This window comes from Astatotilapia calliptera, chromosome 11, assembly GCF_900246225.1.
Source record: "Astatotilapia calliptera chromosome 11, fAstCal1.2, whole genome shotgun sequence".
Classification (NCBI taxonomy): Eukaryota; Metazoa; Chordata; class Actinopteri; order Cichliformes; family Cichlidae; genus Astatotilapia; species Astatotilapia calliptera.
The window spans coordinates 33946883-33962217 of record NC_039312.1 but is presented as its reverse complement, the minus strand read 5'-3'; the positions used below and the strand labels follow the sequence as shown (position 1 = coordinate 33962217).

The following is a 15335-nucleotide window of genomic DNA, read 5'->3' as shown; positions in this document are numbered from 1 at the left end:
CAGAAAATGAGTGTCATTTTGATAATCAGTTACAATGTTCTCCACAGAATCCAGTCGTATATGATAAATTATATGTTGGTCAGTACTGGTCTTTTATGCTGAAGAGAGCTCAAAGTGAAGCTGTCAGTTTAGCTGTTAAGCTACAGTCCTATCCCCACTTATGGCCACAAGCTGTGAGTAGTAACTGAAACAAATGGCTGAAATGGGCTTGCTCTAAAGGATTTCTTAGAAATGTGTTGAAGAGCTTCATCACTCAGGAGGGGATCAGAGTAGCACTGCTACCCCTCTGCATTGAAAGGAGCCAGTTCAGGCATCTGACCAGGCTGCGTCCTGAGCGCCTCTTAGGTCAAATGTTTTTGGCCTGTCATAGCAGGAAAAGGCCTCCAAAACAAACCCAGAATGCACTGGAGAGATTTTCTTTTTTTTTTTTTTTTTTGGCTTGAAAATGCCCTGATGCCACATGTTCCCCCCCAGAAGACATGGAGAGGGCGAGGACTGGGCTCCTGGTTAGACTGCTACCCCCCGACTCAGACAAGCATCATATCTATCTAGTAGACAGTCGAGCAGCTAGCAGAATACCTGGGTAGTGCATTCAAGTAAAGTCTCCGTGTTAGAAATGCGATTTTTTTTTTTTTTTTTTTTCTTGAAGTATGATTGGAGATGTGTAACTGTATATGACTCTCTCTACCAGATGTGGGTGGGAAAGTGATCCACCTGGTGGAGCGAGCGCCCCCTCCACCCTCACAGCCCGGCTCAGGGTCAGGAGGCTCTTCAGCTGAGAGTGGGCCATCTTCTTCCTCCCAGGGAACATCGCAAGTGCCTCCACACGATCGCAACGCTAACAGCTACGTAATGCTTGGCACATTCAACCTCCCTGTCAACATCATGGATCCCCAGCAAATACAGGTTGGTCTGCTTTATCTTCTCAAGTTATACTTATGGTCCAATGTCACATGCAAAGGTTCAGATATAACCAAAGGGTGATGAAAAGCAACTCAGAGAACTGATGTTATTATTCCATTACTGATTACTACTGATTATTATGACATGTAGCAGAGAGATCCTCTGCTTTGAATTTAACGTCTATATGCAATATTCCCTCTGTTGGTTTCTCTTAATAATGTTTTCATTTTGGTCATTCTATCCCTGAATCTCTTCATATAGATGTCAGTCCAGCAAATGGTGTCCAGCATGGGAGAGAATGCCAGGAATGCCAGAGTCACAACCAGCACTGGGGTGAGAGTTTGCATGTTCTCCCTGTGTGGTACACCGCCTTCCTCCTGCACCCCCAAATCATGGATGTTCAATTAATAGTTGATTGACAATTAGTCAGAAATATAAAAGTACAGTCCTAATCCAAAAATTTTTGGTAACTATGTAAAAATGTAAATAAAAGCAGAATTAAATAATTTGCAATTTCATTACATATCAGAATGTTAAACTGAGAAAATGTTTACTCGTTTTAAATTTAGCAACAACATCTCTCAGAGAAAGCTTAGAAAACATGGCCTTGAAATCTAGGACTATGTTACTGCTGTGGAGGATTCCCTCTTCTTTTAACAAGAGTCCATAAACATCTGGGAATGAGGAGACTAGCTGCTGCAACCATGCCGGCTCATGTCATATTTTTTTAATGGTTTTCTAATGGTTTTATTTGCTGAAAGGCCTGAACTGCAGACAGACCAGTTCAGCACCTGGAACTTCCTGCTATTAAACCTTGTTGTTGTAATACATGCAGCATGCAGTTTAGAATCATCTTGCTGAAACAGGCTTTCCCTGAACAAAATGTCATCTGGCTGGAGGCAAATGTGTCTAACACCTGTATATACTTTTCAGCATCATGATGCCACAGGCACTGATGCAGCCCTGTGATGCTGTTCTCTAATCAGTTAAACTAATTAGTTGCAAAATGTTCCTCCAGCTGTCTCTTTTTAGTACCATTTACTTTTCCAGCCTTTTTTGTCCCCACTCAACTTTTTTTTTTTTCATTATTTTAACAACACATTGCTGCTGCTAAATTAGTGAATATTTTCCATGAAATTGTGTCTCAGTTTGAATATTTGATGTGTTTTCTATGTTCTGTTATGGATAAAGTATGGGCTTAAGAAATGTATTGCATTCTGTTTTTGTTTACATTTCACACAGTGTCTCAACTTGCTGGAATTGGGTTTGTAGATGTAGTGCTTAAAGCGTATAAAGTAAAACCACATATGGTTAAATAAGGCTTTTAGTCTAAAGCATTGTAACTGTAACATTGTTTTAACTTCATCCTAATGATGCCATAATAGTACACAGCTACACACGACACTGAATTGTTTTGTTTATTGTCACCTTTCCTTCTTTGTTACAGAGCAATGGGTCTGTGAATGTGCACATTGATATGGACCAGCCAGTGCAGAGTGAGCCAAGGCTGAGGCTGGTCTTAGCTGAGAACCTGCTGAGGGACATCAATGATGTCATCCAACGAATGGAGGTGAGCACTTATCCCCCCCAAATACCTCAGTAGAGAAACTCTGCCTTTCTCAGTAACAGTTCTGTTGCTTTCTTGTGTCGGTTTTCAGGGTCGACCAACTGACTCGTCCTCTCAAACAGAGACAACCGATGCTGCTGCTGCCGCTGCTCCCCCTCCTCCATCATCTTCCTCCACCACCTCTACTCCTTCTCCCTCTGCTCAGCCCATGGACACCTCCCCACCTCCAACAACTCCCCCACCTCCACCCTCCTCTTCAGCTCAATCTGAGGGACCAACACCGCAACCTGGACCCAAGTGAGACAAAATCTAGCTTGCTAACTCAGATTTCTACAAAGGTCAAACTGTGCATTTATTTCTCTGTATGTCTCTGTCATGATGTGTAATTCTAATTAGTCTGCCTTTCTTTCCTCTTTCAGTCATCCCAGCCCGGCTGAACTGGCAGAGATGCTGTCTGAGCTGCGGAGGGTTGAGGAGAGACTGCAACCATTCATCCAGAGAGCTCACACCATCCTCGAGACAGCCACCACGGCAGAATATAACAACAATACAGTAGGATTCAAACAAAAAACAATTTACTGGAAATCTTTACTATACATTGTTAATCAGTGCTTTGTATAACAGATGCTTTGATACTTATAAATCCTTGTTTAGACGAATAACCAGGGATGCATTGGTTGACCAAGCGGGTGTCCTTAATGTTAGACACTGGGGAAATGGATCATTGCAGCTATCACTGATGTTAACCGGTTTACAATTAAATGAAAAACTGTAACAAAAACAACAAAGTGAAAACAGAATTGAAAATACTGCATCACCAATATTTGATCTAGCTTTTTGAGTCAGGATCAGACTGATAGCTGATCCAAATATCAAATCAGTGCATCCCTATGATGAAAAATGTAAATTGTAAAATGTTTTTGGGTGTTTGTCAATATATCCGGGTATCCCATTTAAGTACAGTGTATGTATGGGAAACACTGCTGATACTAAGACTTCATATATATGATAGATGATTAGTAGTAACATTGACTAAAGTAAGTGAAACCTGCAAGTTACTTTAAACAGTCAAAAACCCATAACTCACTCTGCTGACTTCATACTCAAATGTGATGTCCTTTAAAGCTCCAAAATCGTCCCTCTCTTTCTCTGACAAGTGCGTCAGAGTTATGCTAATAAATTGCAATTAGACAAACAACAAATTAAAAAAAGAAAATGATTAGAAACTCTGGAGAAAATAAAATAATTATATTGACACATCATCATAGAAATAATACGAATAAGACTAAAATAAAATTAATAAAGAAATGTTGGATAAAGTACACTAAGAAGATGAGACATGACAGAATAACATGTAAAGTATTCAATAAGCTCTAATTGGTTAGTAAAGTAATGCTCTGGTAGGTAGAATGTAAAGATTTCAAAACCCAAACAATAAAATAAGTAGAAGCAGGTAATTAAAAATAAAGTAAATGTGATCTCTATACAGTGTCCTTATATTTGAGATGAGGTAAGATTTCAACAAGATTGGTTTCTTTCCTGCTACAGGAGAGAGAGGAGGACCAGCGAACACTCGCCCTGACGTGGGAGTGTCTGCGTCTCCTTGGTAACACACTAGTAGCTCTCAGCGACCTGCGATTGAACCTAATGAGTCCCGTCCCCCGTCACCTGCATGTAGTCCGGCCATTTTCTCATTACACCAACCCGGTCTCCCTTCCTGGAGCTATGCACCACCACATCCCAGTGCAAGTAAGTGAATGGAAGCAACTTTAGTCACTAAAGTGAAAATCTCTTAGGAAACCAGACTGACTGCTTACGTCTTCACCAACAGATGAACCTGGGTGCCACAGTGACTGTTGCGGCTAACAGCACTGAGGGACAAGCCACGCCCACTCAGCCGACCAGCCAGGCGGAACAGGCAGGTCAGGGACAGACCTCCCCCACACAGACTTCCCCGTCCAATCAGCAGGCTGGACAGGGACAGGCTGGCCACCGGGTCATCAGGATCAGCCACCAGGCAGTCCCGGTGGTCATGATGCAGATGAACACGGACGGTGTGTTGTCCCCTACCCGCCACTGATTGAATGCGCCATTCAAGCTGTGTGTGTCTGTCACTGCACTGGAGTTAAAGTTCCACATCTGCACTGCTGGCTCAAGCAGAGACCTGCAGAATGGGACTTTTAACTCGGGATTTACAAGCAAGATGGTCTTTCCAGTGTCTGTTACACAATGGCTCTGATAATGCAAATGTTACATTCATGAAGAGTCTGACCAGCTTTAACTGAGAGTGTTCTTGTTTGTGTGCAGGCCCAGGTGCAAACACGGCAACAGCTGGACAGCAAATGACTGGACAGCCAGGTATAGCATGTTTAAAAAATACTGCGTACGGCATTCCAGTGTCTTCATGTAAAACAGGTGTCAAACTCGGTTTCACTCAAGTCACACCAAGGGCTGGACATATATAGTTTACTGGCATGTTTCATTCATGTAAATTCTTCAACCATTCCACAAAAAACACCTATTAGTGTTACCGTATTTTCACGACCATAAGGCGCACTGTGCTAAAAGGCGCAGTCTCAGTTATGTGTGCCCTTACTATATTTAACACACACATAAGGCGCACTGGATCATAGGGCGCATACAAGTACCGTATGCGTATTTAAAAATAAAGCGGGAGCAAACCTGAGTTCGGTACCTTACTCACATTTCTATTGCCGGTAATCGTCATCATCAACAACACACAAGCATACAAGTGTGCGTATTTAAAAATAAAGCAGGAGCAAAACAAAGTTTGGTACTCACATTTTTATCATCAATCAAACCCATCGAAGTCCTCATCTTCTGTGTCTGAATTGAACAGCTGCGCTAAATCTCCATCAAACATGCCAGGTTCACTGTCTTCACTGTCAGAGTCACTTTCCGTGCCGTGCGGCTCCTCGGAAACGATGCCGGCTTTTGCGAAAGCTCGAACAACAGTGCCAGCAGACATGTTAGCCCAAGCATCTACAATCCATTGGCAAATTGTGGCGTAACTCGCCCGGCGCTGCCTTCCACTCTTAGTGAAACTGCGTGGAAAAAAACCACCTGGTCTCCTTACATACACCTCCCTCAGCCAGTCTTTCATCATTTCCTCATCCATCCAGCCCTTTTCATTTGCCTTAATGATGATTTCTGCTGGAAACTTCTCTTTAGACAAAGTCTTTCGCTTAAAAATCACCATAGGCGGCAGTTTCTGTCCATTAGCATGGCAGCCAAGCACAACAGTAAAAGAAGACTTTTCATACCCCGTTGTGCGTATCGCTACCGTGCTGGTCCCCTGCTTCTCCACAGTGTGACTCACCGGGATGTCAAAAGTGAGCGGGACCTCGTCCATGTTTGTGATGTGGCTGGGTTGGATGTTTTTGTCGCCGATGTGTTTGCTGCAGTAGGAGCGGAGGATGGCCAGCTTTTCCTTATAATCCGCTGGAAGTTGCTGCGCTACCGTAGTCCTGGTCCGGATGGAAAAATGGCACCGTTTCATAAAACGAAAGCACCAAGACGGACCTCCTTGGAAATGTTCAATGTTCATCTCTTCAGCTAGTGAAACCGCTTTTAGCCGAATGGTGACCGTCGAAACGCTTCTCCCGCTCGCGCTTTGCTCGATGATCCACCGCTCGAGTCTTTGCTATAAATCGGGCCACCTCGCCTTATGTCCGCGGAAACTCAGCTGCGTTTTCTTGACCTGCCGGAGCTTGTTTTCCAGCTTCCTCCATTTGCGAACCATCGATTCGTTAATCTTAAATTCTCTCGCCGCTGCTCGATTTCCATGTTCCTCCGCATAGCTGATGGCCTTCAGTTTAAACTGTGCTTCGTAAGCGTGTCTCTTTGCCATTTTCAGGGTTGTTAAAACAACGATGTCCTGTTCTTTTATACAGGTATGTGCGATTGTCCCGGTATATACGATCAACGCCCACACTTCACCCTTTAACGTTCTCATGGTGTTCTCTACTACGTCCTCCTTACAACACATACGGCGCACCGCGCTATAGGGCGCGCCGCACTTTTTAAAGAAAATCTAAGACTTTTAAGTGCGCCTTATGGTCGTGAAAATACGGTAATAAAATTTTATTATATTTCATCTAACTAAACTTATCCTGCTCTAAAAGCAAAGTCATAGCTCATGAATTTTGTTGGATATATTTAAATCTTATGTGCCCCGTGTTTTAGTTTTTTACATGGCTGAACATCACTTCTCATTGGTTTAGGAAAATAAACAAAATCTGTGATCATGAAATTAATCCGTAAATTTTTGTGCCAGAAAACTGTCGCTGGAAAGATATAGACTCGCTGGTCTCCTACCTTGAGTGTTAAGTTAACTAGCTGGCTGAGACAGCAGAGACTTTAAACTGTTTAGGTTTATGTTCGCTACAGAGCTGTTTGGGCCAAAGTACTTTTAAAACCTAAAGTGAAAAAGTACCAAGAGCTGGGGTTGCCCACATGATGTAGAAAAGCTTTCTGTCCGCTTAATTTTTTTCCGTCATGCCGCAGTTCAAGTGGGATACTGAATATTGTTTTGAGAACGAAAGCCTTCGTTTGCTAACTGCTGAAAATCCTCTAAATACACTAAATTAAATCATGTGATGCTAATTCCCTGGCGTTTGTTTCACTCTTAGGTGCCCTCCCTCCTGATTTTATGAGGAATCTCATGCAACAAATCAGCCAATATGCTGCTGCCGTAGCAACCAGCGCCGCCACCGCAGCTGCCACCGGCCAACCAACCCCACCGCAGCCTACCCCTCCCAGCTCCACAGCCAGCTCCTCTGCCACGACCACATGCCCTAATACACCCAGCACCACTCCTACCGCTCCCCCGCCACCACCCAGTACTGGCCCCCAACCCCAGGCACGGGTTGTCTTCACCCGACCCCCGTTTGCACCCAACATGCCCCCTCCTGCCTTTGGTACCCGGGGAACCACCATAAATATGAGGACTGCCATGCCAGGCCAGCAGCCGGGACAGGTGGGGATAATGCAGTGTGATGATTTCCATGAGATATTTAAGCATTATCAATGAATAATAATATGTTCCTCACAGGCTTTCAACCCCGCTGCTCTCAACCAGATGATTAGTGGACTGGTTGGACAGCTGTTGCTCCCTGGACAAATGGGTGAGATGATCTACTCAGTAAAGGAGACATATTAAACGTTTCTTTTCCTTTGTACTCCTGGATCTGTACGATGCTATCTGGGGTGTTTTTGTCAGGGTCAGGATCAAAGACATTTTGAGCAGATATTTCAGTGCATGCAACACTTTTAAAAGGCTTCAGAGTCTCAGTCATGTAGATGCTGTGTTCTTAATAAACAGACAACATCATTACTGCATTGTTGAAATTGGCAGACTACAATTAAAGACAGATTCTCTATTGTTTTACTGTTAAAAGTGCACAATATTACTTCAGATATTTTTTTAAACTGTTTGGAAAAAATAATTAACTATAATGACCTTTATTTAAATCTTCTTTTTATGAGGGGCAGCCAATCAAACCAAAGTTGGCTTAAAGAGAAGATGACATTCAAGGGGAGGAGTTAAAACAGCTTTTTCCACACAGGATGGATTGAAGGGTTCTTTCTCTTAGATAAGATAAATAAGCATTATTTTGAACCGTAAATCATGCAAAGCTACTTTAGTAAAGTTCATTAGTAAAAATATGCAGGCATATGTTTCTGTTAACATAGTCTTCAACAGTATTTTAGTTGTTTGTTTTGATTTTTTTGTTTGTTTGTTTTTTGCAGCTGGTCAAACGGTCACATCCTCTTCTTCCTCTACATCCACACCCACCTCTTCTTCCTTTTCCTCCTCTTCTCACACCTCTTCATCTTCCTCTTCCTTTTCCTTCTCCACCTCGGGTCCAACACCACCTCCTGCTACAAACACTACTGCTGCCACCCCGAACCAAAACGAGACCAACAACAGTGAGCCCCAGCCTCAGCAGATGCCTTCAGACCTTGGCCAGCTTCTAGGTTCTCTCCTGGGGGTAGCTGGCGGCACTGGAAGCGGTGCGGCGGGGAACCCTTCAATAACTGTCACCACGTCTGGAGTCCCAGCCTTCATCCAGGGAATGGCTGAATTCATGCAGCAGGTAAGTGTTCCTGTCTTTGACAAGTGTGCACACAATGCACTCCACATGCAAATTACCTTTGGATTTGATCTGCACTCTGTTGTGCAAGAAATGAATACAAAGATGGAGGGATTGCCTTGTTGAAATATGTCCAAATTTAGATGATTGGAAACTGAATATATTCAAGCAAAAGAGCACTCAGAGAGCACAACTCTATCACCTCGATCTCTATTGGCTGTCAAGAGATTCCCGTCAAACATAAGGAGGAAAAAGGTTTTGGGGAACACACATAATTTTAAATGAGTTCTTATTCATCACAATATCTTCCAAGGGAAGGGCTGGTAGCAAGTGAGTCATGTGCAGTTCTTTCCATTTTCACAAGAATCAGCTGCATTTAAACTGTCACTAAACCCCAACATATTGTTTCCGCTTTATTTCTAGGCCTCCCAGCCCATCTTTTCACCACCCCCTCCTCCCCCTGGTACCACTCCAGCACCCGGGGCAAGGCCCAACCCAACACCTAATCCTGGCGCAGCAGCAGCAGCTGAAGCCCTCGACCCGGAGCTGTTCACGGGCATCGTTCGCGGTGTCCTCAGTACCATGATGGGTTCTCTGGGCCAAGGTCAGAACGACACGGAGAGCATCGCCCAGTTCATGCAGAGGCTGTCGCAGTCAACCAACATTTTCATCAGTCCCGAGGAACCAACGGGTAAGTAATAACCTGTATTTACTTATAATATCAGATACAGTCTCATTTATATATGTTGTCTCCCTCTTGATTGTGTACATTTATTTTTTTTTTTGTATCGTGGGTCCAGGGTTCTTTGGGGAGCTGCTGATGTTGGTGTGTCAGACTTTCACCATGTCCGACCTGGTGATGTTGCTTCATGGTCAGCACCAGCCTCTCAGCCGCATCCAGCCACAACTGGCCCAGTTCTTCAACCAGAACTACCTCAACGGCAGAGAGCCCACCGATCAGAACATTGCTGTCAGTACCACTCACCACAATCTGTATTATTCTTAGAATGTTGTTGGCAATTTTAGAGGTACTTCACAAGTAGACGCAGCTATTTTACTTCATAACATATCCCTCATTTTTGTTGGTTGTTTTATGTTTTTGTGAACGTGATCAATAATTGATGTTTTCTTTCCTTCTGCGTGTTGTCTTCTTTTTCTTTCACAGGCTGCTGCTGACAGTCTTGTCAATGAACTGGAGGAATATATCACTGAAAGCTTTGTAAGTCCTGCACTTACTCTCTTCTCATGACAACAGGATTTGATCAAGCACATAATTTAATTCCATAGATTGACTTTGCACATATCTGCATCTCATGCAGCCTGCAGATATTTGTATTAAAGAAAAGTTTTAAAAATTGTCATGTATGCTGTCAGTTTGAAATCCTTAAAAAACGATAAGAATATGAATTTGACCTTACACAAATTTGGAACCGGACACCAAAATCATTTCACCTGTTTTATTTATTTATTTTTTTAAACTGTCGAGGGAAAACATCGCATGCGTAACATCCATCAGAGCTCAGGCTGTGCTCGACTTTGACTAATATTAATGGGCTATTTTGTCTGATAGGCAAAGCAGATGTGAAGTATATAAAACTACTTTAATTTGCAGTAGATGAAGGTAGACAGTGTTTGGAATTGCTGATAGTAGCAACAAGTATTGAACTGGTATTCAGACTCATCAGTACTGAAGCACCTAGATGAAACAACTTGCTATCATAGCTAGCCTAGCTGCTATCGCGGATAAAGATTACGATTTATACCATTTGCATGTTTATGTTCTGTCTAGTCAGTCATGGCTGGCATGGCATGTAGTCTGGAGTGTTCAAACGAATTTTGCCACACTCAATGATAGGAAGATGGGATGTGATAACACTGTAGGTAAAACGTTAGTTGCTTGCAAACAGGGTAAGCAGCAGCAGACCTTGAGTCCGTTGCACAGCATTAGAGTAATAGCCAGTTATGTTAAAGTGCCATCTGCTTTTGATTGAAATACTTCTGAAGAGATCTTCTCCTTTGAAACCCAACAGAGAGAGTCTTCAGTCAGCGTGTTGGAGGGCGTTGATATCACCCAGACCAACATGACTTTCTTCAGACAGCAGCTGACTCGCATCGCCACACACATTCTGCGCTGCAATGGTAAACTCAACTTTAGCTCATTGTTTCCTCATTTTGTGTCGAACAGCAGCTTAAAGAGTTTATTTGTGGGAAATGTTATACTTGTAACTGCAATACATTCACTTTTTTTTATTATTCAATTTAAATTGTGTTTTCCAGATGAAACATTTGGGCCCCAGCTGTTACAGATGTGTAACCAGGCGTTGTTCGAGTGTCTTGCTCTCAACCTTCACTGCCTGAGAGGAGACCAGAGGGCTCTAACTGCTGTTATCAACCACCGAATTGTATGTACACAATTTCCACTCAGCAAGAAAAAATACTTATCACAAATGAAAGTAGTACATTTTGGTCAAAGAAGGTCAAATTTGGTGTTTTGTACAAATTCAATTTTATTTACACACATTTACAGGAGAAGTCACACAGAGGCGCTACTGAGTGCTTCTGACAGGAGACAGTTCCATTGTACTCTTATCTATATTTTTCTATCACTGCATCATCAATTAGCATCAACTAGTGTAAATTCTGAGCTATTACAGGTAAAACATACAGTTTACACATTATTTGAAACAGTTCAAGTTTAATATGGAGATCCACTGTTTAACAGTAGATATGAAAGTCAGAATTTAAACACACTTCAGAAGTACCGTACTGCACTTATTTACTCAAATTTTTTATTTAAAGTAATTTATGCAGAGAAAGTGTCATGTGCACTGTTATAAACTTAGAAGTAAAGAATGAAGAATTCAGCTGCTCTGTCATTTGATGTTAATAGAAATAGTCAGAGATATAAACTAAGAAAAGTGGTGTACTTTAACAATTTAAAGAGAGGATGTAACCTAAAAAGTCACAAAATACAGGAGAAAATGTGTGTGTGAGATAAAAAACTTTGTTTTGTTCCAGCGGAGGATGTCAAGTGACATCAGCCCCAGTCTGGTTAACTGGATGACCAGCATGATGACGATGAGACTGCAGGTGATTCTGGAGCACATCCCTATCACACAGGAGCAGATCCAGAGCTACATAGTCCACACACAGGTAACGCAGCAGACACAAACACACACACACACACATGCATGTTAAATTTCTAATTCTCAGAATAAAATTGGACGTGATGGAAATTCAAGGAAAGCAAATCCCCATGCCTCACCTGCATGATGCAGCCGCTCAAGCTTCAGGCTGTTTTTGTAGTGTGTGTTTAGAGTTGTGTAACTGTAAATCATTTTTTGTGACTCACAGCAAACAAAATCCTGCAGTTACAGATAAATCTTTGCACGTTGCGACATATGTGTGCAGATCTGTACAAATTTCATGTAAGAAGACAGCCTGACTGAGCTATTACCAAACACGATATGAAAGATGGACACAGACACTGTGGTCATTGTGTAGAAGCCTCAAGCAGAGCATTTGCTGCTGTGTGTGTGACAAGCGAGGAGTGTATCTGATACATAAACCACACACCTGCACAGTAGCAGCTCATCACCCAATCCTGGAATACAGCAGCTTTATCCTCGTCTTTAACTTTAATTTGGACTTTGGACAAAGTGATCATCATGTTGTATTCAGTAAAAGTTGAGAATGGAACCATGAAGTCATCAGAGGTCATAGACTTCACTGGAAGCTCTCCCCCTGCTGGCCATGAGAAACAGTGCAGGCTTACTAAGATAATTAATGGCCTTGAACATCAAAAACATAACCATCTAAGTACAACATGAAACAAAACTGTGCAGCTAAATAGTTAAAATAACTTAAAATATTTTTAAGAAACTCTTCTGATATTAATAAAATCTTTCCAAGTGACATGAAGCAGATACTGACAAAGCAGGTCAGTCAAAAACTCTTTTCAAGCCTTTGCCAATAATTCATCTGCAATAAGACTCAGAATCTGGTTTTACTGTCCTTGTGTGTTTCCTGCAGTGCAGAGCACATGTGCAACATGCAGAGAGAGCAGTCCCTCTTATCTGATGGCTGCTCCATATCACATTTCTCTGAACTGCACGTCTGAAATGGCTAATAAATATTAATGATATTCTTTCACAGAGAGATCAGTCTTCTGCAGCTGGTGGCCAAGAGCCTGAACAGGCACAAAGTGCAACGGTAAGAATGGTGTGCGAGAGTTCAGAGGACCTTAGTTTGCCAGTTCTGGTCCTGTGTTTTCCTTTTAGTTTCCTCATGGTTTTGTTCTCCACCTCCAAAGATCGGGGACAACCTGTCACCAGCTGCAGCCACCACAGCAGAGGAGGCCATGTCGGTGTCGCAGGAGACGAGGGTGTCATCACGGGACACGAGGGTGTTGCCTGGGGACCTGGGAGCCTCAGGAGGAGCCGTGCCATTAGGTGGCGACATGGCAGCGGCGGGAGCGGAGGGAGGGAGGGAGGAGTCTGCTGGAGAGTCGGATGGCTGGGCTGCTGCTGTTCCTCCTGTAAGAGCTCCCTCCCACCGCTTTTTACTGCTTTAACTGTCATCTTTTTCCTCCATTTGGAAAAAGTGTTTAACTCTTTGTGTGCCTGCTTTACATTTACCGTGTGCTGTTGCTGTACTGGCACTAGTTTTTTGCTTAGCTGTAGTGCAACACAGTAACACAGCTGACCTAAACTATGACTCTGTCCTTTCAGCTACTTCTGCTTAATCCTTATATTCTCCGTTGTCTTTGTTTTAGGAATGGGTTCCCATCATCAGGTGTGATATAATGACTCAGAGGAAGATGAAGGCTCAGCCTCCATTGTCTGATGCATATTTGCATGGCATGCCAGCAAAACGCAGAAAGGTAATAAAATCAGGTGCAACTTTTTGTCATCACGTAAGAATTTGGCCTCTCTCCCTTTTCTTTATGCTGCATGTTTGTGTGTGTGATTTCAGACAGGACAGGGCAGTGCGGCCCTCCTCTCCCTCTCTGATGCAGTGAGTCAAGCAGCCAGGACGGCCGGAGTGAAGCCCATCACCTCTGCTGAACGGCTGCAGGAAGACCTGGAGACCCAGGAGGTGAAGGAAGCTTATTCAGAACAGGTAACCACATCTTACATAAACTGGCAAAAATCAAGCAGAGGCACATCGAACATTGTTCATGTTCATACTTAGCGCAGCTTTCATAGATCTGGCAAACTGGAAAACTGCTGGGAAATCATGAGGAGGGCTTTTAAGAGCAAGGACAGGAAGGATGAGTGAAAGCACACCAGGATGATACAAAGGAAACTCACAGTTTAAATAATCCTGTAACATAATGACACTAAGATTAAAAATGTCCATCTCAATCCTAAACTATGGAGAAATGCAGCAGTGATGACTTGAATTTGTTTGACACAGTGGCTGCATCTGATCACACAGTTACAATGTCATGTTGTGACCCAGTTAATTGGCTTTCTAACGTTTTACAAGCTCACAAAACACTGTCTCAGAGAGCACCCTCTATGTTGCTGTTATGCAATTTAAAAACGTAACTGATCACAGGCCTTCTGGTGAAGAGGAAAATTGTGCATGCCACTTTTAGCAATCAGACCCCTGAAAATATTTTTCAGACCTCCCGGCACCAGAGTAGCTGCTTTTTTTTCCTTTCCTGGTAACCGGCAATAAAGACAATTGTCCTGCAGGGTCAGTTCCTGCAGTTAGCACACACCAGTAAATTGGAGAGCTACTTCCTTTAGTAGAAAACTACTAGAGTGGTTAAAGCCGCTACTGCCAGACAGGCCTAGAGATGTGCTGGGAACCACACAGCACTAGGGAAAGATGTGTATTCTTCAATTAGTTGGTGAATGGTTGCTGGCACTCATTAGATGAAACTGGTTGCAAAGAGTTATACAGTCTGCAGTCACCTGTAGTTTGCTTGAAAGATGCCAATTCGTCTCCAAACACTCAGTAACTGCTAGTTAAATAGGAGTGACACTGTGACACGAACTGTAAACAGAGACTGTTTGCATTCAAAGTAAAAGTCTGACCTTTCATCACTCATCCAAGTCAGACTGTAGCTGAAGAAGTCACTTGGATGAGTGACAAAACATCACCTTAAACTCCACTATGACTGTAGCCTTTAGGGAAGCTGCTCACAGTCACACGACTGCCCGTTCACCTTCTTGACTGATGATGGAAGTCAATTGTTTTTCAGGTTAAAACAGACATCAAGAAACGAGTGAGGGAAGACCCGGATTTCAGCTCTCAGCAGTTCCCCAACGCACACAGAGCTTTCTCACCAGACTCATAATCACAAACACTGAAGCCGATTCCTCCTCCACCTGCTTTCCTTTGGGACTTTGATTTGACTACTAGTCAGCACAGCTTCACTCCCCGAACAGCCTGTCCACTTTTTCAACAGCTCTCTGACTAATGGCCTAGCGCTGATGTGGCTACTTCCCTAGTGCCTATTTATTGCTCTGTTTTAGTCCAACCTTTGCTGACAGAATGTTCTTCACTGAAAAAGGTGTTTCACCAGATTTAAGTTAGACTAAATCTAGTCACTCTAGTCTTGTTTGCTTTCTTTTTCCCCCTCGTGTCGCTTTGTTCATGCGGAGCCTGAATCCTCATTATTTAGCGGACTCTGGCCTTCCTGTCAGTACTCTTGAGCACAGGAGAAGACTTTCATGTGATGCTGTTTGGTACATGAATGTACAGTATGCTTAATAAAAATCTTGATAATTACAGTA

The 15335-nt window shown here is 42.9% G+C and overlaps 1 protein-coding gene across 3 annotated transcripts in view; it reads left to right on the top strand.

Moving 5' to 3' along the window:
• The window catches only part of bag6 (BCL2 associated athanogene 6), a 24913-nt gene extending 9578 nt beyond the window's left edge, over positions 1-15335 (top strand). For all 3 annotated transcript variants that reach the window (XM_026183799.1, XM_026183800.1, XM_026183798.1), the window contains exons 4-25: positions 692-906; positions 1165-1236; positions 2351-2473; positions 2562-2767; positions 2890-3022; positions 4019-4219; positions 4302-4524; positions 4778-4828; positions 7123-7469; positions 7545-7617; positions 8243-8589; positions 9010-9277; positions 9387-9556; positions 9752-9805; positions 10617-10725; positions 10864-10988; positions 11605-11739; positions 12742-12798; positions 12899-13123; positions 13361-13468; positions 13561-13707; positions 14801-15335. In XM_026183799.1, coding sequence (XP_026039584.1) covers positions 692-906; positions 1165-1236; positions 2351-2473; positions 2562-2767; positions 2890-3022; positions 4019-4219; positions 4302-4524; positions 4778-4828; positions 7123-7469; positions 7545-7617; positions 8243-8589; positions 9010-9277; positions 9387-9556; positions 9752-9805; positions 10617-10725; positions 10864-10988; positions 11605-11739; positions 12742-12798; positions 12899-13123; positions 13361-13468; positions 13561-13707; positions 14801-14896 — 3485 coding nt within the window. In that variant the 3' untranslated portion in view covers positions 14897-15335. The remainder of the gene's footprint in view (positions 1-691; positions 907-1164; positions 1237-2350; positions 2474-2561; positions 2768-2889; positions 3023-4018; positions 4220-4301; positions 4525-4777; positions 4829-7122; positions 7470-7544; positions 7618-8242; positions 8590-9009; positions 9278-9386; positions 9557-9751; positions 9806-10616; positions 10726-10863; positions 10989-11604; positions 11740-12741; positions 12799-12898; positions 13124-13360; positions 13469-13560; positions 13708-14800) is intronic.